This window comes from Molothrus ater, chromosome 5 (assembly GCF_012460135.2).
Source record: "Molothrus ater isolate BHLD 08-10-18 breed brown headed cowbird chromosome 5, BPBGC_Mater_1.1, whole genome shotgun sequence".
In the NCBI taxonomy this organism is placed as follows: Eukaryota; Metazoa; Chordata; class Aves; order Passeriformes; family Icteridae; genus Molothrus; species Molothrus ater.
Genome location: NC_050482.2, coordinates 52,955,783 through 52,982,181, shown reverse-complemented (window position 1 = coordinate 52,982,181; position 26,399 = coordinate 52,955,783). Strand labels below are relative to the sequence as shown.

General features: G+C 44.2%; 1 protein-coding gene across 4 annotated transcripts in view; it reads left to right on the top strand.

The window, feature by feature from the left end:
• The window catches only part of ABTB3 (ankyrin repeat and BTB domain containing 3), a 174,936-nt gene that overhangs the window by 88,605 nt on the left and 59,932 nt on the right, over positions 1–26,399 (top strand). For all 4 annotated transcript variants that reach the window (XM_036400354.2, XM_036400355.2, XM_036400353.2 and 1 more), the window contains exons 2-3: positions 4,817–4,966; positions 18,203–18,407. In XM_036400354.2, coding sequence (XP_036256247.1) covers positions 4,817–4,966; positions 18,203–18,407 — 355 coding nt within the window. The remainder of the gene's footprint in view (positions 1–4,816; positions 4,967–18,202; positions 18,408–26,399) is intronic.

Genomic DNA, 26,399 nt, shown 5'->3' with positions numbered 1-26,399 from the left:
TAAAGAAAAATAACAAGAGAGCAGCAAAGCATTCATGTTTCTATTCAGACTCTAAATTGGTACAAAGAAGTCTGGCAATCTTTCCAAAGGAATGAATGGTGTAATGTGAAAAAAGTACTTTTGGTGTTTACAGCACTTACATTTTTAGTGAAAGCAAACACATTTGTATTAGGTATCTGCTAATTACTCAGCCATAGGTCAATTTGAATCACATTTTTCAGTGGGCGTTTTTATTAATTTAATGCCTTTGAAAAATTGTTTTGTTTAGAGCATGGATTTGAATACTAAAGGAGAGGGAGGAGGTAAAGAATTTGAGATTTGGATGACATTAGATATTGCAGACCCATAAATATAGGCAGGGCACACTTCTTACTTGCCTTGTTCTATCCCTTTATGTACATATATATATATATATATATATATATATATATATAATATATATATAAATTCAGCAATAGTTGATGTCTGGGCACCATAGGTGCCATCACTTCAGGAATTATTTGGGCAAGAGCTGGTATACAAGTGCAGGTATCTGTCTAAATTAAGAAGTAGAGCTTAGATTTTAAAAAATGGTTTTTTAAATGACTCCTCTGTATTTAGGTGAAGTTTGGTCTACAATCCCTGTATTTCTCCTGCTCTGAAAAGCTGTAAGAGGTCACACAATGGCTGCTGTGTCTTGTGTTGGGGTTGCTCTTGGCTTTCAGGTCCTTCAGGCTGTTTTGCTGGGGAGACACTGAGGAGCTCTGTTGGGACTGCTGCTGGGCACTGAGTTTGGGATATTTGTGTGATGCACTCAAATATTTGACAGCATTGCTCAGCTCTGTGGCAAGCTCTGAAAGAAGTATGAAGGAAAGCATGTATTTTTGTGCCAAAATCTGCTTTGCAGTGCAGGGTGGCTCATCAGCTAAGCCCAAGAGGTGGGAATGTGCATGGGGAAGCTGGAAGAATTAACCAGTACCCCAGTCTCTGGATGAGTTTGCATGAAGGTTTAAAATAGCTGCTCCTTTTATATAAAAAGTCTGGGCACCTTTATTTTGTGCAATACTTGGTTTGGGATTTTTAAGTCCTTAGGGATTGAGCTCTGGCTTGTGCTTTAGCTGAGCCCAGAAGGCAGGGAAATGTGAAATGTATCAATTGTGCATCAGATTTTCTCTATGATGTTGCTTTTTCTCTAGAGATTTGGTGGGGGGGGGGGGGATTAGGAGCTTATCACTGTGATTCTTTTTGCATCCTACTGATTTTAAAATGTATGATTTCTCTTCAGTCTTTCACCTGTAGCTTGCAGGGTACTTTGAGGCCTGGGGCAAAGTGAATACAGCAGTGCCCATTCTGGATGTGTCCATGCAATCAAGTCCTGGGCAGATCCATGCCCCAGGGAGGGTACAGAGACAAGGGGAAGCACCAAAAGAGGTGACAAAATCCAAATACATGGAGTGCTTTGGCTGTCCTGCCTTGCTCCAGCACTTCACAGCAGCTGAGCTATGGCTGGTGCACGTTGCTGGGTGGCACAGAGCAGACAGGGATGCACGATGGAGTCTGGCCTGGGATTCATCGGGCAGCTGCTGCCTACTTCACTGCCATTCCAGGGAATCACGCGCAAGAAGAGGGCTAAAATTGTGGGCAAAGAAGAGCACAGGGTTGAGTAACCATGCAGAAAGGAAGGACATTGAATAGTGCCAGTTGAGAGAAAAGACAGGTACCACTGTTCATTTCTGAAGATACTGCACAGAAATCTTTGGTGTGGAATGACAGATAGACTTGGCAGTGACAGCCAGAAAAGGAACGGGGGAAAAACTCCTGGTTTTCAGGCCTTTGGAAACTTGAGGTCCTCACCTTCAACACAATAAGGCTGAAAAAGCAAGTGAATAATACCAAGTGGTAGAGAATGAAAATAAGGAAGTTGAACTGCAGCCAAACCAGTGAAAGATGATGATGGCTTTTTAGAATTTTCTATCTATAAAAAAAGATATTTATAATCACAAAGTGTTTATATTTTTCTCCTCCCCTTCAGTTTGGTGTGCTCTCTTCTTCCTTGCTATAGCCTTTCATCAGAAAATTTGGGCTTTACATCAAACACTGATAAAAAGAGAGGGAGTTTTTCTTCTAAAAAGCATTTTAGTTACTTTAATATTTTTGGGGGAAACAGTTGAAGCTAGAAGATTGGCTGAGTTGCATGCCCAAGCCACACAATTCATTTTCTCCATGCTTGTGAAAACCAGATTTGATCCAGCAAAATTATGAGTTACAAACAAATCTTCCATCACCCTACTGGTCACTCGCTCTGGTCAATTATAGTTTTGATATAAGAATCAGATGTTTGGCTATTGTGTGTCTCTGCTAATCTCCAGCCCAAGTGTAACCCTTTGGCATGACACATCCTATAATTCGTTAAGTTTTCTAACAATAGCTCATTTTGCATTTCATTGGTACTTTTCCTCCAAGAGCCTAAGAATATGCTCCCCTCACTAAAGACAAGAGTAATTAATCATTAGGGCTGTTTGTAAGGAAAAGGCCTAGTTGTGGGAACAGAGTCATAGGCAAAGTAGAGAATAAAATTTTTATATCCCACTGCATCAATCACTTGGAGAAATATCTTCTGCATATAATTATAGTTTTAAACCATTTGAATTTTATTTGTATAGTTATCTTAAAACAGTGGTTTTTTTCTATGCACTTAAGATGTGTTTTTGTAGAAAAATTATCCAATTCATTTTTTAAAGATGCCATAAAGCTGATTGTGCTCTATTTCTTGTTTTTAGAAATCTCTTAGAATATTAGATCATTTTTACATCTATTTTCTGCAGGGAAGACTCTTCCAATTTGGTCCTAATTTCTATCCATTAAAATTATAAAGAAGAACCTAAAAAAATGAGAGAGAATACTTACTAAAATATGCAAGCAAGCCTGCATTTTAAATGCAGGTGTTGTACTTCCCAAACTCTGTACATCCACGGAATATAAATGTTGATTAGTGCACCAAGTGTTTATGAGAGTCAGCCACTGAGTGATGGCAGGAAAATAGGAAGAGCTTGTTTGATAAACTGTTGTTGCTTGTATTTCCTTACCTCTTGGCTTTGAATTGTTCCCTCCCCAGTGCTGTGTCAGGTGTCCTGCTCTTTTCTCTCCAGGGCACTTTCTTACGAGCTGTGTTACTCTCTCATGACCTTCTACACATTCATGGCATTGTTACAAGCCTGGACCAGGGCCAGGGGCTGGGAAATACGTGTTCCTGCTCATCCATCTCCAAGATTCGAACAGGCTATTGGGGGTTTTATTCTGGTGCCACTGCTGCGTGCAGAGGATGATCCTAGTTTAGCTTGCTGTCTCAAGGCCATGGTGGACAAGACCTTTGGTCTTGGTTTTCCCAGGGTATACCCCTGCTTTTTTCTTTGGAATGGACTCATTGAACCTGTGTCACCTCTCTCCTCCCAGGATGGATGTTTTTAGGTGCATGCTGCAAATATAACTTGCAGACTCAGTTGGTTGCAGGGAGGAGATAGATGTGAGGAGAGGAATCCAAGGTGGTTTGGTGAAGCTAACAAGATGTCTGAGAAGCATTTCCTTCCAGGTGCATTTCCTGATCTTGCAGTGCTCCAACAGTTGACAGTTCTATCAATCTACTGACAGAATTATTGGTCATTAGAGTTGGGTGTCATATATTTACTGAGCTTGGAAATGAAGCAAATTCTTCCCTTGAAGAGAAACATTAAATATGTACCTCTTCCTTAATGGGTTTTGCAAAGTCTGCTTGGCCTATAAGGGCAGAACCTACACTGTATTTAAAGAAAGGAGTTGTAAGAGCTAATGGAAAAAATACATTTCCTACTCTAGCTTGTTTTCAAAGGTAATATTTGGAGATGAGATGATATTTAATCATCATAAAGAGGTACAATTCCACTGCCACCAGTGGCTCTCCACCTGTAAATGTCCCAGAGGGATTAGGAAGGTGATGCTGTGAAAAGCATAGCCAGAGCTGACTGTACACAGAGCCTGGGAAGGGAGGAGAGCCTGCTCTCCAAGCTGGACCAATGCAGCTGTTGCCCAAGGCTGGTAATGCAGTGTTCGCTCTTGTAAATACATTCTGATTTTTAGCATGACAATGATTTTGGTGAATAAATAGATGCCCTCCATCTATTCCTGAGGGTTTACATGTCATGACAGAAAGTGACTTTTGTGCCTGAATAAATGTGTATGTAAATCATTTTATGTCAGTAGCTTTACTTTTGCCCTGCACCATAAAAATTCACTGCTCTAAGGGCTTCTGCATAATGGGCTTTTGGAGCCCAAGCAGTTCAATTGCTGGAAGCTGTATTTACAAAAGAAATTCAATCAGCCATCAATGACACTTACAGCATCTTGATGCTGTCCCTTATTTTGGCAATTGACAGTGAAATCCCCTTGCAGGAAAAAGCTGTAAATGTGTTGTCTGTCTCCTATATAATTTGAAAGCCAATATTTAGGAATTCTGAGATACCATTAGGTACCATTTTCTAATAATTTTCTGTAGGTTTAGAGTAGTTTCTTGGAGGCTTCTTTGAAACTTTCTTGAACTCCGCCTTGAGCAATCCTCCTAGGTTTTTCTGTAAGAATTGTCCTGAGGTGACATGTAATCAGCTTGAAGACATTCAGAAGGGCTAACAAGGCCCACTTCTGCATGAGTCATCAGTGACATTGTGTTACAGATGTTGGTTGTCTTCCAGCTCTGCACATGCAGGCTGGATCTTGGAATGTCCCCAAAACAATGTGGTGGTGGCAGCAAAGTTACCATACTAGCTGAAATTATATTGGGCTTCTCCTTTCTTTTTATCCAACGTAGGTGTTCTCTGCCTGCCGGACAGCTTGAACCTTCACAAGGACCAGCAAAGGTCAAACAAGCCCGGGGAGGTGCAGATGTTCAGCCAGTCGGAGCTGAGGACCATCGAACAGTCTCTACTTGCCACACGTGTGGGGAGCATTGCTGAACTCAGTAAGTACCAGGCTGTTGAGAATGTTTGGATTTCTTTCCTTGAAGTAAAGCAAAGCTAAGTGCATTGCCCAGTTCTGCTGAGGAGAGATGAAGGGGCTGCATAATTTTGGAGATGTTGGGCAGATCTGTGTTCATGCTCCATTGTTAGTTCATGAAGCTGAAACTATAGTAGGAAAGAAGTATTGTGCAGACTCATAGCAATGCCTATGGCTTGTTTGCATACATTGCTCTCAGTTTTAAAGGTGAAAGATGCTTTATTCCATCTTCCCTGTGTTGTATATTTGAGAGCACCTCTCAGCCTGGCCAGATTTGCAGGTGTCTCTTGTATTGATATCCTGTCTCATTTCAGTGGAATGTCTGTTTTATGATGGGCAGGCAGAAAGCTGAAGGCTGCAAAAAGTAAAGGAAATGTTGTCACATCTTTAAGGCAGATCTACTTCATCCTTTGTTAGAGAAGATCCTTTACCTGCCTTTCCTTCTCCAGCCCTACAACTCTAACCTGCAGCAGAGGAATTCACTCCTGAAAGAATAATTGTTTGCTCTTAATCAAAGAACTTTTTGAGAAATACAGGAATCTGTGATACTTGTCAAAATTTGAAAACTTGGCTTTTGGCACTAATAAATGGTAGGAAGCAAAGGCCATATGCATCCTTATGTGACACGGAGGTAAAATTACCAGAAGTGCTTTATTTAAACTTCTTTTTTCTTAAGAGAGAAGCATTCCAATCACCTGTTTGTGGTCTAGTTAGATACAGGAAGCTATGTGTGGGAAAACAGAATCATTCAGACAAAAAAAGTGGTTTTTTTTTTCCTGAGGTTTGTGAGAAATACTATCAACTATTCTTTTCCTGAGGTCTGTTACGAAATTTTGGGGAGAAATTAAAAATACTCAAATCCATGAAGATATAGCCTACCCAACCTACTGCTGTTCTTATTGATGAATTGTGTGTGCATTTTTTTAAACTTCCTGTATCAATGGGAGTCTTCTCTGTAGCTCCATCCTATCATCATGGTTCAGTTCCTCCTGTTCATGGGCCATGATGTGGGTGCACCAAGGATGTTTGTCTACAAGACACAAGGTGAATTTCTGTTTTCAACTTGCTAATTTTAATTTGCTCTGGTGAGCATCAACAAGCCAAGAGCCTTAGTGTGAAGTGTTGCTCCGTCTCTGGAATCAGGTGTTTGGTGTTATTCAAATGAAGTAATTTATGCTCATTTATTTCACGTGCATGAAACCCACAACAGTACTGTCTGTGTGCCAACTAAATTTTGCATGATACAGCTCTCTTTCTTACAGTTCATATGGTTGGGGTTTAATATATAAGTAATTTGTGGGTATTTCATGATGGGTGGGGTTTTTATTCTGGATTTTTTTGGACCTTTTTACTCAACCCAAAAAGCCAGATTTCTTAGATAGAGCACCTCATCCCATATTACAGTTTGAACTCTATCACCTCTAAGTGTCCTACCTTAGATTCAAATGTTTGGTTGGTACATCTGTTGAGTGCAAACAGAGGCAAAACACTCTTGAGGGTGGCCGGTTGGAAGAACAGAGCGCTCCAGTGGGAGTTGGATGCAGCTGTCAGAGAGGTTGGCACATCCAGCAGGCTGGTAGCCCTCCAAAAAGCCCTGTGGCCAGCTCGAGGGATCCTCCCTGGCTGCTGCAAGCAGGTGCATGTCAGGGAAGCAGCAGTGGGAGGAGCAGTAACTGGCAAAGCTTGCAAGGCTTGATATGCTCAGTTGGGTAGAAATCGGTGCTGTGGAGCAGTACCCGGTGCAGAGTTCAAAACTGAGCTGTGAAATGTGGAAGGAGTTGCAGCATGTTGGTGGGCAGAATGCTCGTGAGTTTGGAGGAAAAATCATGAAGTGGGAGGAAAATGGAGCAGTGAGGGATACAAGTAGGTTTGCTCTTTGTTCAGTGCTTGTGTGTCTGTCTCTGGCATCAGCAGTGGTTGTGAGCCAGAGGTCACAGCAAAACCTCTGCCATGGAGGTGGGTGGGGAACCACAGCATGGGGCAGAAATGCAGAGCAGTGGAGAGGAGATGGCAAGAGCACTTGGGAATCATAAAAGCATGAAGGCAGAAGGCAAAGGAGGATTTATTATTGCCCTGGTGGTGTGAGGGGGATGGACATTGTGGAGAAGAGGATATGGCAAGCATTGCCATGGAGAAAGTGAGGTATGAGTGAAGGATTGAATAGGGAAAAGTGCCTGCTTTTGAGGGAGTGAATAAAGGTGATGAGGGAGATTCTCTGAATAGGAGGGAATTAAGAGGATAGCACTTGAGAAGATCATGAGGAGGGAGGAGGAGTTGGCAACCAGAAGTGGATGACAAGGACAGAAACTCGGCTTGTGGACCAGCAGAGGAAGTAGTCCCCAGGCATGTGTCTGCATTTTCCCACCAGCTTGCAATGTCCCAGGAGCCAGCATTTAATTTCTGTTCACTTCAAAAGAGCACAAAAACAAGGGCAAGATTAATCTTGTAATAAAGCAATTTAATTTTATCTCAGGAAAAAAAAATATTTAAAAAAGCAATTCTAATTGAATGAGATTTCCTATAGTTTATTGACATGAATAATTAAGGTATTGTAAGTACACAGAATAACTGGAATTAACAAGTGTCTGTGTGCAGAGGAAAGGCTTTCCCTGCTCTCAGTTCTACCCAGCATCCTTGCATGGAGCAATGTGACCAGTTGCTGAGTTGCTGGAGGCTTTGAGACCAGGGAATCAGATCTGTCCCATGGAAGACAACAGCTTGCAAATGAGACCTGTGTTCTGCCCAGCACCTGTATTTCTGCTGACATCTTCTTAATTTCTTTACAGTCTGTCCTAGGTGAAGAAGAGATTCACAGGGTAAAAAGCCTTGTATCATAGGGTACCTTTACCTTGCCCTACCCACGATGGTCCTTGTGTGTGTGCACCCTTTGTTTTTTCATGTATTGTCAGTGTATTAGAAAAGACCATTCAGGTAAGCTGGGTCTCCCTGGGTGTGACAGAAGGTAGGAGAAAACTGGGGAAAGGTGGGATGGCAGATACAACCAGATGGGGAGGGCAGCACCATCTGGTGATGCTGCCATTGAAGAGTCCTCCTAGTCAGGCAGGTGCAACTGGACTCATGGATGCTGCCCTGGTCCTGCCAAATCCTGCTTGCCTGGTGCTTCTGCTCTTATCTCCAGGCTCAGCAGGCAGCAGGCATTGGTCCTCACTGGGACAAGGCCTAGCTGGCAGTGGCCAGGTGAGGCAGTGCCACTGGCCATGGGGCTCTCTCCAGAAAATAGGAAGAAGAGGTGATGTTGCTGACTTAGGGGGAAAAAAAAGGGAGGTTTTGTCTCCAGGACTTAGGAGGAGAATGTAAATAGACACCTAATTCTGCACCACAATTACAGCAGTAATGCGTGATTCCAAGGCAAAGGCTTAAAAAATTAATGTGAAACCTTATTCATTAAAATATAATGAACGTGGCAGAAAGTTAAGGAACAACAATAAATCTGGTCTATATTATACTGGCATTTAGTATTCAGCAATTGTAATTGCCTACTACGGTGTGTTTTAAAATAACGTAATTTCATTTGAAATGCTTATTATATAGACAACATTGGGAAGAACTAAAGCACAGCAAAAATAATAGGATTTTAAACAGTAGCCTGACAGTATTTCACTGTTGAATTTTAGAGAAAATATTTCACAGGACTTTTGTTTTTCTTTTTATTCCCCCTATTTTTTTTTCCTTGAAGATTCCTGTATTTCTATATCTGACCTAGCAGAGAAAGGGAGTAGATCTGTTTGGGTTTTTTTCAGAAAGTTTTTGGGATTTTCCTAGATTTCTAGTACATCTCTTTCATTTCTTCCCTTTCAGATGTAAAAAAAAATAAGTAGACTGAGTAGTAAAAAGACAGGAACATTAGGGAGAGCTTTTTCTGTGGAGAAATCCCATGATACTGCGTTTTGACCTTTGAATATTTTTCCTGACTTCTTTATATGCATGTTTGCAATCCACAAAAATTTATGTTATATTTGACTGCATAATGCTCCAAGACATCTATTCATCATCCATCTAAAAATACTGCCACTGGCTTGGAGACCAAATGCAGAAGGAATAAGGCTCATAACTGAAGGTCATTGCTGTTTTTGGGGTGAAGGAGGACCCTCTTTCTCTTGAGTGTGCACGCAGCTGGTGAGAAGGCAGAGCAGAGCCTTAAAGTGCACTGGGCACCAATCCTGGCCCCAAGAAATACTTGTCCTTCACTGCCTTGGGCTAAAGACTGTCAAGTTGTTAGTGTCTGATGTAGGACAACCACCCTGTGCTGACGTGTGTTTGTAGGGTTGCAGATGGCTGTGTGTCTCAAGCAGCACAGGGAGATAAACCATGGCTTAGGGTGTCATCCAAAACATCTCTTAGTGTATGTCTTCAGGTTAGAGCAAAAAACTGTTAGGGGCTTGTTTTGGGTGCAAAGATGGCCAGTCTCCTATGGCTTTCCTGGGTGAGAAGTTTGCCATGCAGACTTGTGCAAACCTCAGTGACTGGTGCTGGTATCGCTCTGAGTGTTAACCACAATGAATAATCATTTTCATTTTAAACTGTGATAATCTGAAGATATGATTTAACACTGCTAGTATCAGAGGTTTTTTGCTTTTGAATGGTGTTTAACTTAGAGCAGTCCCTAGATGTGATGTTCAGGCTGGTATTTCCTTCCTGTCACCACTCAGGTCTCAGCAAGGTTTTCCTTTTTGCCATTGGAAAAATGCCACCCTCTATCCCCTTTTTTCATTACCCAGCATCCTCTTTTTGCATCCACAGAGCTGAATGTATATATTTCCAAAATAAAAGCCTCACAGTGGATCTTGGCAGCCTTTTAGGGATGAAAGGAAGGGTTACTGCTCAAGTGTAAGTAGGAATGTGATTGCACATACTGATACTGTTTTTCATTTCTCCTCGCAGCCTCAGCTGAGGAGATGATGAAAGTCCGCGTCCCCTCCCTTGCCTTTTCATCTAGTCTCAATCCTCTACAGCCAACAGGAAGGAGCACTGCAGAAGTCATACAAATGGATTCACGTGCTCTAAAGAAGAGGTTAAACCTAGGCTTAGAAGCAAATGCCAGGGTAAAGGTGCTTGCTGGAAGTGTGGCATCTGAAGGAGTGTTGTCACAGGAATGTCTGTTAATTTACTGCCAGAACAAAAGCCCTGTTTGTCAGATGTATTTCTCAGATTAAGCAGCATTTGTAGAGTAAGACCAAGCTTATTCCCTGTGAATGGTTTGGTTCATGGAGCACAGTGCTGAGCTAAGCAGGGGTACTAGCCCAAACCTGCCATTCAGATGGAAGTGCTCCCTTCAGTATAGTGTTTGGCCATAGACTGACAGCCTGTGTATCACTTCTCCAGATACAGTGATGCTTTTCCCGGTTTTCAAGGGCCATCCACTGGGTTATTGCCCAAGGTCTCTAGGTCCTCACTCACCCACTTTCTGGGTGTCCAATTAGCAACTCCTCCTTGCTGATATCCACACATCATCCAGTCTGTGTGTAAGTTAGAAGTTGTTGAGATGTTCCTCAACAGAGAAAGTTCCCCCCTCAGCAGAGAACAGAAAGCAGATGAATGTAGTGCTTCAATGGTTAAATGGTAGGTATCTTCTTGGCTCTGTAAGGGCTGCCTGGTTGCACACTTCCCTAGCTGCTACCCCCTTCTCCTTGCTGCCCTCTCTGAGTGAGGGACTACAGCCTCCATTCACTATCTGCATCTGTGTACAGGAGGGGTTGTGGGTTGCTTAATAGTCCCAAACAACATCTTGCTTTTCTTCTCTTCCCCCTGATACCCACTGTCATCAGCCATAAAACAATACATTTATTTATCAGGTGAGATGAAGTATGAGAGAGGATAATTTGAAAATACCAGGTGACACCCTACTTTGGTTTCCCTGTTGACCAAAGGAGTGGATTTCTGTCTTGGGTAGCAAGGGCAGATTGTCTTGTTGCTTGTCTGCATCCTGAGCTCCTCTGGGAGTTCTCTGTCTGCCTCCACGGATGAGACTCGGCCACCATTGCCTTTCCTGGGGACAAGCCCAGGGTGGTTTTGTTGCTCCAGGGCTTCCACCTCTTATGTTTAAGCCCACTCAGGTTTGCTGCTTAGTGGCAAAAGGCATCGCTGTGGTGGCTGGGGAGGGCTGGAGTTCCAACCTCCACCTGCCTTCCCCAGTACACCAGTGTGAACACCAATGTACACCAATGTGAACTCCTGCAGAACTCCCCATTGTACACCACATTTGAGGTACAGACTCCTGTTCCCTCTGAACCCCTGCATCACAGCACACTTGGGATTCAAATGGCATTTTCCTTTCTCTGCAGTCCTCTTAGTGCCTGCTGTGCAGAGCACAGGCAATTCGTCACGTCAGGGTGAGCACTCTTAGCTGGCCTGCTCAGCCATTGGGGCTCTCAAATTTTGTTTAAGGACATGGGCCAAAGAAAATCCAGGAATGATGGTCCATAAGGCAGTGGTGTTCTGCAGAGTGAAGGCTCTGCATTAGGTTGGCACATGAATAGCTCATCCGAGTCAAAGCTTGTTTTATTTGAAGTTGATGTGGCTTAAGGGGAATCAGACACAAACATCAAGCTTGCCATGTCAGATTGGAGAGTCCAAACGTGCAAGTGTTGTTATAATAGGTATGTGAACTTGAGAGGGTTTAATTATTATTGTGGCTTTTTAATGGGATATATCCAATCCTAATTTATCAGTCTTCAAAGGCTTTGCAAATGCTAAATTGCATGCAAACACTTACTCTGTAATATAAATAGAAGGTTTTTGTGATGGTGGGGTAAGTGAAGATAAAAAGATTAAATGATCTGTGGGAGGCCACAGAGAAGTCACTGCCAGAAAATGGGCTGCTTGCATCCTGGTCCTGTCTTCTCAATTCTGAGTCTGAGGCCACAGTTCCTTCTTTTGCTCTTGTGTGGAAGAGATGAATAGCTTTTAAGAGAAAAGGTTGCCTGTGGTAGTAGATAGGGGCACAGTGTGGGACAGCAGAGATGGCAGAGTTGGGGAAGTTTCTGCAAGGTGAGCTCAACGATGAATTTGTAGCACATTGGATGTCCCACTGTGGGTTATGGCACCCCAAGCACACCCACAGCCTGAGGCAGCTGGAATAAAATCTGGAATATGCAGTGTGCCAAGAACAACTTTTTATGTTTGAAGATACTTTTTGCTAGGAGCATGCACACTGTAAAATACATTCTGCACACTTTGTAGTGTGCAGCCACCCTATCTCTGTGCACACTCCTTTCCTGGTATAGATGAGTAGTGTTCAGTTAGCAATAGAAAACCTCACAAAAAATCATTTGAAGACAGGTTTTGCTCAAGTAGTTTTGGCTCAGCTGACTTTTGAAACGTGGAGATTGATGTACTGCTGGAGAGAGAGGATCGTGGAAGAGCAGTGCAGCTGGAATTGAGAGTGTAGGGATGGCTTGGGTGGCTGAGGGTGACCTGGCACGGGAGACAACAGCTCATCTGCTCATATTCCCCTGCAGTTGTGTGCTGACAGGTGTGTGCACCAGTGTGCCCCTTCGGTGTGGAAACCAGTGGGGCAGAGACTTAGCTACACTCTGGGAAGGATGCAGAATGGTTGTGGCTACCAGCTAGAAGTCTGATTAAATAGACCATGGTTTATTGTCAGGATTATAAATTCATGTTTCCAATACAGTCTCCCCAGAGCTGGTTGTGAGCAAAACCATAGATCCAAGACTTTTGTATTGAAGTGTGAAATGAATCTAGGTCAAGAAAATTAGTTTTGCACCTGGCTCACATGCTTGTAAGGGGGGAATCTACTGACCATGACATGAAGTTGGCATCTAGAATGCAGCTCCCTGATGCATGCTCCTTCTTTTCATGGTCTGGACAGGACACGGGAGGTTGTTAAGGGCTCTGAAAGACAGAAACAACTCTTGCCTACAGCTATGGCCTGCTCTTTGCAGGAGGAAATATTCACCCAGGAAGCACAGCGAGGCAGTAATGCTGCTGCAATTAACATGCCCCACTGCAGGGCATGATTCTCAAATGTAGACTACACATGCTGGAGTCAAGGACAGCTGGAAGGATGACCAGACCAGCATTATCAAACTGATGGGTGCTGCCTGCACAATGCTGTTTTGCTAAAAACATGGTCTCCTGCTGCTTCTCACAGTGCCCCAGCAGGGCACCAGGTGGGAAGACAGCTGCAGTGGGAACAGATGCTCCTCTCTCTCCCCTGGGTTTTGAAGGAAAGACACAGGTCAAAGAACTGTGTGGCTCATTTCAGTGTACAAAGACATCATTGCTTAAGTTGTTCTGGTAGTTTTAGGACATGCTTTCGGAACAAGAAAAACATGAGGTAGGTGTCATAAGGAGGGGCTGCGTAAGGATCTGTCTGTGTCATTCACGTCAGGGCTGTGGCTCTGCAGGCATACCCTCAGCTGGTTTTGGCTCTGGCAGTTGTTCAGTCTGAAAGAAGTTAGGCTGCTCCTAAGCAGGTGGGATAGCATAGCATCATCAGGTTCATCATGATAGATTGGAAAATCCCACAGGAAGCTTCTCAGACATGGGCATTGGGTATCTGTCATTTTCTTTCTCTTCTTTCTTTTTTGCCTTCCTCTGTCCCCCCTCCCCAGTATAAAATTGGAAACAGATGTGTTATTCTTTGAACATCAGGCTCTAACATAGTAAAAGCAGTGATAATAGCTTTTACTGAAGCCAAACAAAGTTTTTTAAAAAAAAAGCTTCACTGGTCACTGCAGAGAGGACTTAGGCTGAAGCTGTGCACTTGCATGCTGTATGTTGTTGTTATATGTTATATTGCACCTCCATGCAGATGGGAGCAGCTTTAGCTTTACTTTGCCTGTCACATCATATCTGTGGCTTGAAGTCGGTGAAGCTGTTCCCTAAATATTCAGTGTTGCCTTAAACCAGGCCCGTGTCACAACGTGCACATTACATAATATTTTCAATCTTTAAATCAAATGTATGCGGACCTTGCATTCACCGACCGTGTTGAACTGAGAGCAGCAGCAATGGGCGAGCCCCGCTTCAGATACAGGCAGGGGGAAATGCTGGCAGCTGCAGTGGCAGCTCTGCACACACTGTGGTGCAGAGGTGTTTTCCTGGGTTTTTGGTAGCTGGTGTGCGAGGCACAGCCTTTCTCTTCTGGGCTGATGAGATCCAGTGTGGATCCACACTCCTGGAGCCCTTCCCCATCTGGAATCAGGGCTGCAAGGCAGTGTCAGCCTGGGGCTTGCTGCTGCCTTTGCTGCCCTCTGGGAGCCTGTCCTCTAGTTGTGGCTTCCGAGCTTTGGCAACAAAAATGTCCTGAAATGTTCCCCCGCTTTGCTGTTCTTTTTCTTTTTTCTTATGTTTACCCTGCACAGTGTGATGTTTTCATCTCCCTGGCTGTGCCTGCAAAGCAGTTTGTGCGTTGGCTCACTTGGCTTATGATGCATAAATTACAGAAGTTTTCATTGAGTTTAATTTTAAAACAAAATAAACTTGGCAAGCTCTCTTGTCAGGCAGATCAGCTCCCCACTCTGTTCTTCAGGTGGTGGGACAGGATGAGAATTTGATCAGTGGAGAGCAAGGCAGGAGGGATCCCTGCCAAGTCCCTTGGGTCCTGATGCCACAGCCATCAGGAGCCTCCTTCATGGAGTCACAAAGTCAATGCAGCTGCTGGGAATTTTATTTTAGATATATTCTTTCTGGAAATGGTGCACTGAGGAATTTATTGGCCTTTCAGATATGTTCAGCTGATACAGCTGAGACATATTTTCAGGGCCAAAAAAATAGCAGAAAAAGCCAGCAGTGCTGTGAGCAGGTAACTTGCCCTTGCAGAGCCTTTCTGTGCTGAGCACAGCCCTGAACAGCAGAGGTGGCTGACACTGATGAAGGGATAGCACAGACTTGTGAAGAGGACTTGTCTTTCTGTGCTTGGCCATAAATTCAAGGTTGCCCTCATTGTTTAGATGTAGCACAGCTTTTACAGCTGGCAAGGAGATCATGTGTAGTTTGGGTTTCCAAGATGAGGCTGGAGTTGGCTGATTGCTGGAGAGCAGACGAGTGAGTCCCATCATGAAGCTGATTTCACATCTGTGGGCTTTGGGGTGCCTTGGAATCAAAGAGAGTTTCAACTCTTGGTACATTCTTAGGAAGGAAATGGAGAAGCAAAAGCATATTAACAAGGAACAATAGAAGGAGCAAAACCTGGTAGGGGTTCAAGACAACACGCACATGCACACCTAGAACCAGATGTTGCACTGTGCTACATTTTACAGAGTTTGCCTAAGTGCTGGTGTGCAGTGTGTGCGTGTGCCTGTCAGCTTCCCCATGCCTTCCTGGCCCTGATCCTGGAGAATAGATATGCTAAGGCACAGTCTCTGCCCTGGAGAATTGTTGCTGTAACTGGATGCGGCTGAAGGAGGCAAAGGGCACTAGGGCATGTATCGGATTGTTCGAGGCTCTGCTGTGGAATAGAACAGAGCAGTGATTCCTGTCCTTCCTCTACAGCTCTGCCCAGCGGGTAGCAGTATAATGGGGCTTTTTATGCTTGCTTACTGTTCTCTGTGAAGCTCAGTGTTTTTCAGGTATTGATTATTTAGGCTTTGAGTTGACCTGAAGAAGTAAGTCAAATTATTGGTAAAGAAATCTTACAATAATTGTTAATGTAGAAATTATTTCAGTTGTGACCAGAGAAAGCATAGCAAAGGCAAAAGAAAGATCTAAGCCATCAGTTCTTGGTATAATGTCATTAAGTGAGACTTAAATATAAAAAGCATTAATTTAGCTTTAATGGTATGAATTGGTTTGGATTTTTTAGGAGGCGCTAGAGGAAATACAGCATAAAAGGATGAACTCCTCGTCCTATTGATGGATTGGAGCTTCACCTTTCAGCAAGACTTGAGTTCCTCCAGGCTTGCATCAGCAGTGATGCTTAGCTGCCTGTCCTGCTCACATCATTCTTGCTTCTGCTTTCCCTTCTTATTCACTGTGCAGCTTCCTCTGGTCCTGGGCGTGTCACTGAGGTCACATCACTCCAGCGCTCAGGGAGGATGGGATGAAGTAATGCTGCTGCCAGAATCTGGGCCGAAATTTCATCCTAATTTTTATTCATCATTCATGACAGAAGTCAGAGGCATTCTCTAGAGCCTGCTGTCTCAATCCACTGAAATGAGACTGGCTATGTGCTAAACTTTACCCACGTTCTTCAGTGCTGTAATGGCTTGGGTTTGAAAGGCTGAATTTAGTGTGTGTCTCCCTTTTTCTCTGCCTTTACTATTATTGTTAAAGCTGCATGTTGCAGCCAGCATTTCTATGCAATTTTTTTGCCTTCTGGAGAAAAAGGGGGAAATTTAATATCAACAAGGCTGCTAGCAGTTAAATTGGTCTGTGCTAGACTTGGCAGTGCACATTTGCTGTGACTAGAGTGAGCTGAGTGAAGGAGGTCCCATAGTTTCCTGCTGCTTCTGGTTGTCTGCAGATAGCCTTGTGCAGGACTGGGGCGTCATCTCAGAGGCACATCTGTTTCTTCTGCAGACCTGATCCTGCATACTTTCCACATGCATAGTTTCTCTTGGAAATTATGAGCATGCAAGGCTGCAAGATTGGTCCTATCATGGCAATTTCCTGGCAGAGGGAAAAGATGGAAGCTATTTTTAAATGAAAGCTTTGAATCAGAAGAATATTGCAGAGTGAAGCAAAAAATATGTGTCAAAAACCTGAAATCATGGACTCTGCAGTTTCCTCATGCCAGTGGTTTTCTTCTCTTCATGGTTTTAAGGCTATGTTTTTGGAGGATTGGGCTGAGATTTTTAAGTGAGACATTTCTGTTCTCCCTGGTACACATTATCACTGCAGCAGCAGCATTTTCTGTGTGAGTCAGGCTGGAGAGAGGTGTTCAAAGGGGTGGGACTTTGCAAAAACCTGTAGTTCAGCCATGCACACGGTTCTCCTTTAAGTTTGCTCAGGAGTTCATTATTTATCCCCCCACAATTGGTTTTATGCTCCTACCTTGGTGAGTACATCTTAAACTTTTTCTTCCAAATTTGTGCTCAGTGGTCACTTGGGAAAAACAAGTAAGAGAAAGTGTATGACTTCTTAACAGTGGAAAATTATGTCCTCTTTTTCTCATCACTTGCTTTTGTATAGCTTAAGAATCACCCAAAGGGCTCTTGCTCAGATTTTAATTTAAAACAAACCAACTGATTTGATTCGAGATCCTTATTTCCCCCAAAAGCACTCTCAGAGTGATTTGAACATGTGAAAAAAAGGCAGTTTAAACCACAATTGTTTCCCTGCCTTTGATAGAGTGGTCACTAGTCAATAGACATAAAAGTCACTGCCTCGGAGAGACGTGCTTTAGTTAATTAGTTACAATCATTGTGCTAAGAGACTGCACTGCTGCTTGCCCATGTATTTGCTTGGTAATCTCACTTGCTGGCTTTGCTCATCCCATTCCACATGTTGTGGTAGATTCCTATATCTGCCTTGTGAGGAAGGGAGTGCCCCAAACTAAATTGGTGTAGGGGGGTGATGAGAATCTTCCTCTTTGTCCTCCTCTGTGCTCTGGAAACCTGGGGGGCCAGGTGAGCCTACTTCATAGGTTTTGTTTTTCTGCTAACATGAAGTTTTTGAGGCCTAGCCTGGACTTAAAAAATTAATTTTGGTTGCACATTCATAATATTATCTTTTAGCAATATTTTTCCCTTTTTTTTCTTCACCCACATGCTCATTCACATCCTCCTGCAGTGCTTTGTGTGTTATCTGACTGCCTCCTTCCTCATTCCAAGGGGCTGGATTTCACTGCCCTTCTGACCAGGAGCATGCAGCTTCTGGTGGCACACTGCATGGTCATTTTTTGGGGCTGTGGGGTTTTGGTGTCCTCCAAAGGCTGCTGAGTAGGTAACTGTGATCCTGGCTCAGCATGTCAGCTCTCATGGTGGTGCTGAGATGGGCCAACCTGATGTTGCCCACACCACCATCTTTGCAAAAACACATCTCCTGCAGGCCTTTGTGGGCTTGTTTGCAGCCTGGGCATGTCACACCACACCACGTAAACCACCAGGAAAAGTTCAGCCTGGTGATGAGTAACGCCCAGAATCCTTTCCTACCCCCTGCTGTTTGCATATGTGAGGTTAAATGGAAGGGAAGACCACCCCAGCCTGCCTTTCAGTTTGCAACTCAGGAGAGGCAGCTGAACAGCCTGGCATTCACCTGGCTCTTGCTTTTTTTCCAGGTGACCTGGTGTCTCGAGCAATGCACCACCTGCAGCCCCTCAATGCCAAGCAGCACGGGAATGGGACACCCATGCACCAGAAGCAGGGATCCTTCTACTGGGAGCCAGAGGCCCTGTACACCCTTTGCTACTTCATGCACTGTCCACAGATGGAGTGGGAAAACCCTAACGTGGAACCCTCGAAAGTCACACTGCAGACTGAGAGGTAAGAGCCTCTGCACGGTGCTTGGTGTCGTGGTGAGGATGTTTTGTTAATAAATCAGCCTGGCTGGCTAATTGCTAATTACAGCCTGCATGCAAGAGGCCGTGGAGCAGTCTGCTTCACTTTGGGATCACCTCCCTGAAATCTGCTTCTCTCCCCGAAGTGCTGCGTGGCTGAACCAATATATATCAAAAGTGACACCCAGTGGCTACAGACAGCAAATTGGTTCCAGATGTGCTTGGGAGAGATTTCCTTTTCCTTTCGTTGTTGCTCAGCTATTCTGTGTTTTGGAAAAGAAAATGAGAACTTCTATTTCTGGCCTAGCAGGTTTGGGTTTAAATGTGTTTTTTTCCCCTGCGTGTTAATAGGGCTCAGCAGCTGTGACTGGGGAAGTGGAAAATGAATAGAGTAGTGTGTGTAGAAAGGAGAAGTCATTAAAGACGGTGGGCTCCTGCCGCACTGAGTTACGGGGCACAGGAGTGACCTCGGGGCTGCCCTGGCCAGGGATCTGGCAAGTGCCAGCTGTGCTGCTCTTCTCCCTGCTCCAGGGATGGGCAGGGCTGGGGAGCTGTGCCTCTGGCCCTGTCCTGACTCAGGGTCTGATGTAAGGTGAGAAGGAGATGCCTCTGAAGCTGGCAGGCTGGGTGGCCAGCCCAGGTGGCAGATTGCTGACCAAGAAAATAAATCCCTCTCCCAAGAAAAGCCCAGCAAACCCTCTTTTAAAACATGTCTCCAGCTGTGTGCGAGGGCACACTCTGCTGCTTCCCTGCCACACTTTTTCACCAGCCCTAAACCAGGCAGCCTCAGTACAGAGATGAGAGGAGTGGCTGGTTTGATGCTGGATATGAATTTTTAGGATAGGTATTGTGGTGATGCAAATGCAAAGCTGGTTTGTCAGGCTGGGCTCCACATTTACATCCCAGAGAATGTATGGCAGTATTCATGTGAGCCAAACTCCGATCTGCACATACGGGGCTTAGCTATTGTTGCAGGATGAAGTCTGCATCTCAAAAGCAGTATTTGAGGGTCTCATTGTGTGTGTACTTGTAAATGGTATATAATATGATATCTTAATTAAAATACTTTTTTATTAGTTGCAGAAGAGCATACAAAATGAAATTCTGGCATTAATGATGTTACTGGGAATTTTGCCATTTGCCTTTGGATGGCATTTTGTTTCTTTTCAAGTTTGGGTCGCTCTGTGAGCATGTTGTCACTTTTTGTTCTGTTATTTCCAAAGTATGAAAAAAACAAGGAGGGAAATGACAAGAATACAGAATTTTCTCTATTTTTAAAATTGTTTTTTATTTCATTATTTCATCCAGTCTTGCTCTTTTAGAAGGCCTAACTCATGTCCAGGAGTGGTTAGTATGCACAAAAAATTTTTTTGAAAATTAGAATATACTCTCACCTGATCTGTAGTTCTCATCTGTGGGAATAATGCCACTGGAACCAGAGGAAATAGAGGGGTGAATAAAGCTAAGCCTCTGGTTTTGTAAGATTTCTTCAGACTGCTGTGCAAAAGCGAAAAAGGGTAGGAATATTTGGAAAACCACTCTCAGCATTTGTTGTAATAGGTTTTCCTTTCTCTGAGGTTGCCTTAATACATGTCCTCTTCATTAGAACCCTAGAAATGCTGATTATTTAAGGCAATTGTTCTCTCCTTTATTTTGAGCCCTGCTCTGGCAGGGTGCCGTCGCTTGACAGGGCAGTGGCTGAGTGTGACGTGCGGCGAGGGCCAGAGCAAGTACTCGGTGTTATTGCCAAGAGCCTGTGGTCACCTGGGCAAAGAGCAGATTAATCTCCTGCTGCCTAATCAAACATGCATTAGTACTTAGTGCCGGAGTGGGAATGGTGAAGGGCTGAGTGTGAGCCTGGACATTGCCATAGGGCTGAGCTCTGGAGTTTCACCAGCTGGATGGAACCACCCTGTGCTGCTCGGGATGGAGAACAGTGAGGCTGACTTATCAGTAGTGCTCTGAGGAGCCTTCCTACCCATTTCCCGTATTTTGTTTTTTTTTACAGGCAGTCATGCTTTGTGGTCCATGATGTATCTCTGATGGTTTTGTTTCCATGATGGGGTTTTGTGAGTTGCAGGGAAATGGGTTTGTTAAACATGACACTTTTACGTGCAAAATATTTGCAAGATTTGTGACATATCTGTTGCTGTATTTGCTCTCCAGCTGCAGCAATTGCTTTTATTTTGTAAGAAGCCCAGAAGGAAGCAAGAAGGTCCAGGCATCTTTCCCCATCCTTGGCCTCTCTGTGTCCCTGCTGGTGCAGAGAAGCCAGGACAGCGTGGATCTGGCTGTAGAGGCAGTATTTTCATGAAAGAGAGGTTGTCCTTGGCTCTTTGTGAAACCAACCTGGCTACTGTCTTGGCCCCCTCCTCCCTGACAGTGCAAGCCCAGGCTAGAGAGGATTGTGTGATGCAGCCAAAGAATTCTCACAGCACTTTCAAGGCTTGATGGCACCATGAAACCATCCTGTTCTTCCTACTCATCTCCAGCCCACCTGGATTTTGGCTCTGAATCAGGCTGAGCTGCAAAGGCTGTACATGTCCTCCTGTACAGAGGCTGGATATGAGAGGGGAATCCAGTATGGTGGCATTGCTGCCTGGCTTGGCACTTTCCAGCTCAGAAAACAGTACCTCCCTCAGAGCCTTGGGGGACACATAAAAAGGGATTTTTACCTTTGAGTAAATCCGGCACTTCGTTTCTAGGGAGCATTTCTCTGTGTTTGCTCTTCATGGAATTAAAGAAATGAGAATGCAGTATATTTTCAATCGTGTTTATCTTTACAGAAAATAAAAGGGAAAAATTATTATATAGTGAAACTCTTGTGGTGGGGGGAACTGCTTTCATGGGAGGAGGAGGAGTGGAGAGTGGCCAGAATTGCTTAGAAAACCTGGAAAATATTCCCCACTTCCTAAATTCTGACAAATCCAACAATAAGATAGATGAGTGATCCCCTTCCACCCCAAACTCATATTCCTTCAATCTGGCCACTTTGGCTGAGACTCACTGGTTTTTTGGCAGCCAGTACTGCTGACCCTGGATACCATGTAAAAGGCTATTTTGTCAGGCATGGAGGTACAGGGAGAGGGTGGACCTCTTTGTGGGGGTCCCCTTTATCTACTGCACCCAGCTGGGATGTGCTGGAGCCATTTATCTTGTGCTGGGTGTTGCCTACAAAAGCAGCGCTCCTCCAGTGCTTCCACTTGCAGGAGGCTGCAGATTATTTAGGTTTGTGATTCTTTTGCTTTCCTGGGAATTAAAAAAAAAAAAAAAAAAAAACAAACAAAAAAGAACTGTAGATGAGGGTACTGTTGGTAAGATTTCTTTCTTGCAGCTTCTAGCTTAAGAAAAAGATCTGTCCCGTGGTTATGTTTGGCTTGTTAGCCCCTATAATGCTTCCAAAATTATTGCAAGTAATTTCTTAAGCACCGGAAAGTGCAGAATCTGTAGTAGCAGATTGTGTGATGTTGTTTTTCCTTAAGTGGTTCCTTACCCACTTTTATCCACAGCTGTATTGACAAAGTCCTCATTACTTCCTAACTTGCTGTGTTCCCCATTAACAGCTCATTGAGAAGCTGTGGCTCAGCATCTCAGCCAGTCCAGAACCACCCATTAATTCTGCTCACAGGCAGCCAAGTCCCTTCTCCAGTGCTTCCTCTGCTGCTCCACCTTAGAGGAGCATTTTATCCCCTGGCAGCTGTTAGCTTTTCTCCTCCAGTCTTAATTGAATTGATAGATATGTGTCTGGTTTTAACCTTCTTTTCACTTTACCTTAACTATTATTCCCTCTGTGGGGAGCAGTCCCTTAGGAAACTCCCATGGGCTGTTATTGCTTACTTTTCATCTTTCTGCCTGCTTTGCACGCTTACATGGACACACAGAGAAAAAGATATATGTTCCCTGCACACGCATACACCTGCAAATTGTAGATTGTGGTCATTCATTATTAATGGAAAGAGTTTGGGTTGCCTCAATTTTGTTTCTTGCTTTGACTAGCTATTGGTGTAGCTGGCTAATTTATGTGATGCATCTCCTCTAATGAGAGGAGTGTTCCATGCTATTAAAATAACTTTTAAAATAACTTTAACTCTTTCAGAGCATTTTTGTAACTGCTACAGCAGTTATAAAGATTATACCTATAGAAAAATTTCAGTAAGAGAACTGGGGAAATGTGTCCCTGGTTTAAATTATTCTGTAGTACAGACTCCCTGGCTAGGTTAGTCTCCAGCAAAGACCAGAAGAGAGTGGAGAGAGTGTGAAGAATGCTAATGAAAAACAAGTAAAGCACTGGGAATATGGAAGCCCTGCAGTGAAAACTGAATGAACCTGCGTATGCAGAAGGGATTACACATGCTTGGGTTGCCAGTATGCCATAGCCCCATGTAACCGTATCTATTTTTATCCACTGTTTGATTGGAAACTTCACATAGTAAAGCTGTAACTTTGCTGAAGTCAAAATTGAGAGCAGGGTTGATTGCACTTGGAACCACCGAAAAGAAATCCCAATGCATCCTTACCTAAGTCCTCTAGATTTGCATGCTATATATCAAACTTCCCACTTCCTAGAAATCCCTTCAGCAATGTTATTGGAGCTGCCTGCAGCATGTGAGATGGCACATGTTACAAGAAATAGTTCAGGCATTATTTGTGGCTTGGCTGTTACACGGCAATATCCTTGCTGAGCTGGGTCTGTATTCTACATCTCTTTTATCAAGCTGGACTTCTGCTGTCCATGGGATGGCCGTAGGATTTTTTAAATAGAGGAAACTGCATGCAGCCCTGTGAGAACTGCATGGTATCCAGGCTGTTCTGTGCTGCACTCTGAATGCTGTGTGTCCTCAGGGATTTATGCCATTGCCAGTCGTGTCAAATCCGATGTCCAACCTGCCAGTGAAATATTCGCCTTTTGTGGCTGCTGGCTGAGTCATCACTTTGACTCAGTTGTGTTTCAAGTCTTGGCCATTAATGTTTTTAATGCAGAAGAGGTAACAGGGACAGCTCATTCCAGCCCCGGATGTGGGTTCAAAACCCATGATTTGCAGATCCCCATTTTTGGACTTTGGAGCACCAATGTCTTGGTGCACAAAAGCCAAAGGATAAATCCTTCTTCTGCCTAGGCAGGTCTCATGTGGCTCCTGTGAGAGCAGAGAGGTTTGATCCTTCAGCCTGAACAAGATGCAGAACTTGCTACTTAGGTCACCCTTAGCTGGGCTTCTGGGGTGGCAGAGCAGCTGTGTAGTGTAGAGTGGCTGCATGAGCTCACATGGAGCATCAGCTGGCACTGCTGAGTTTCTGGGAAGGATTGGGACTGGCAGCTTTTTGAGGGCATCAAAAAGTATTTGCTCTCTCTGAAGACAAGTACTTTATGGTGTAACTGTAAATGAGATTTGCACCCCAGAAACCCATCTGAAATGCATGCTCTACATTGGAAAAAGCCATATTTTTCTATCGTTCAATAATGCTAAAAATGGACTAGCATTGCATATGTATTTTCATCATATGTTCCTAATGAAAACTTGTCAAAACTTAGGATGCTTTTCAATTCATATATTGGGATTTTCTTTAAAAACCACCCATGAAAACAAAAACAAACAAATGTAAAGAACTTTTTACCATGTTAAAGTTGCTGACTCATATCTGCAAGAAAAAACATCTCCCTACCTTTAGCTAGAAAGGCTTTTTTATGTAAAAGTACAGCCTTATGCTTCTGAGAAGCATCTTTAACTTTTACTTGGTAGCTTTTGCAAATTTAAACAGCAGCGACCTCTGTGTACCAATTTGCCTGTTGTATCCATAAAGGTTGGCAGTCAGCAATCCTTGGCTGGAGTGAGAGAAGAAACCCCACACCTACAGCACCACCACCCTCCTCAGTAGCCAAATGATCCTGCAAACATCGTCTGAAGCAATTGTAGCAATTGAACCAAGTTAGAGAAAGATCAGGTCTTTCAGCTGTGTCCCCTTCACAGCTGGGAAGCTGAGGCAAGGACAACAGGAGATAGCTGTGGGAATTCACATCCCAATAGGATTATGCCTCGGGGATTTCTCTCTTCCCATTGTGACTGTAAAGCCAGTCCTCTCCCTAAAGTTTGATTTAATACAGGCAGTGAATGAGTGCATGTGTGGGGCAAGGGCTCTGTTGGTGTCTGGAGAAGAGCAGTGTGAAGTGCCCCTGGAAATAAAGAGACTGTTGTGCTGCACTTTAAATGATGATTTTTTCCTTGGAGCACTCTGATTGTCTGGGAATCTCTCATGCGCACTGATGAGCTCTGGGACCTGGAGCACACTGTAGGCTCTGCTGGGAACGAGGGGCTGGTGGCCCATCCAGGGTTTGTGAGCCTGTGTTAGGAGCATTCAAAGGTGATGAGTGTTCCTACTCTCTGTACGGGAGAGGGAGCAGCTGGTGAGGGGAAGAACTGCTGGAAATCAAGGAGAGAGTGGTTGTGTGTAGTGGCCCTGCTCTGGGCAGAAGGTGAACTGTGAATCTGGTCAGCAGCCAGCAGGAATTTTGCACCCTGCAAAGATGGTAGGAACTGTGAAAAACCAGGGCCAGAGATTATTTGGAGCTGGAATTTGTCAGAGTGCTGGCCCTAGTGCTTTGCAAATCTGGCATTGCAGCAGCTGGTGTCCAGACAGGAGCTTCATCCATCTTCTCACAGCCCCATGCAAAAATAATGAAGCATCCTATTGCATTTTATGGTGCACAATTTCTCATGGTCTTCCACCTGACAATTTCTCCTGTTTACATACAGGTAGACTGCTACCATAACAACAATAACAATAACAGTACTACTACTACTGCTAATAATAATGGAAAAGCCTGAGTTATTGCATATGCATGACAGGATTTTTAATACCTCAGTGTGCCAGCAGGCGAGGGAGGGGGAGTGGTGGGCAGCCCAGGAAGGCTGTGTGTGGCTCTGGAGGGAGTGCAGGCTTTAGGGAACCCCTCTTATGATTACATTTAGGCTCCCCCCTGCAACATCTGCTTTTCTGATGAGTCATTCTGTAATTCAGAGTGCTCTGGAGACATCAGCCCCAAAAAACTGAGATAAGTTTGAGGTCTGATGGTGTAGGGAGGGGTTGTTTGCCCCACTCTAGAGGGAGGGTGCTGGCAGGAAGCTGCAGTGTGTGAAGGCAGTGAGGAAGAAGGACTTCTGATAGCCAGCACAGTGAGGACTTGTCCCTTGTGGGGCAGTGCCAGCAGGGTGTTGCTACCTGCAGATGTTTTCAAGGCATAGGAGCTTAGAGGACTTTGAGCTGTTCAAAAATAGATGTGAGAGGAGTGCTGGGTGGCAGGAGGGAACAGGAAAGGATGCTGCCTGGGAGGAGGAACCAGGGAGGTGAGGCTTGGTGGGGCACTCATAATTGTCTTTTCTGATGAAAAAGGAGAAGGCATGCCCCAAGAGGAGCCAGCTGCCCCCTTGCCAAGGGCAGGGAGACAGGGCCCAGAAGGGTCCAACCCTTTGGGGATGTGCTTTGTGTTGGCCTTCCTCCCAGCTCTTGTGTGTGGGATGCGAGTTGCTCTGTGCAGAGACCTCTCCCTGCATCCTGATCTGGCATATTTTTCCATTTAGACATTTAGACGTGAGCTCAGGAAAATACAAGTCTGTGCCAAAAAGCTTTTTTTTTTCTTTTTTGTTTCTTTTTTTTCAAGCCCTTACTTAACTTTAAACTGCATGGAATTAGAGGGTGGAGCATGCATTTAAAGTTAAGCACAGGTCCAGAGAAGGGCTGGAGGAGGAAGTTAGAGCACTCACTCACCTGCAGCCCAGGTAAAGTGCCTGTGCAGCAGCTGAGCTGCTCTTGATTTCCCATATCTTTCAGGCAGAATCAAGCTGAGCACCATGGTTAGATTAGTTTAATTAAGGCATGTGCTTCCAAAGCATGTAACTAGGTGACTTATGTGCTCTGTGTCTGCTCTGGAACACAAAATTACTGAATTCTCCTGGTTGGTACCTGCCTTTGTACCAGAGATAAA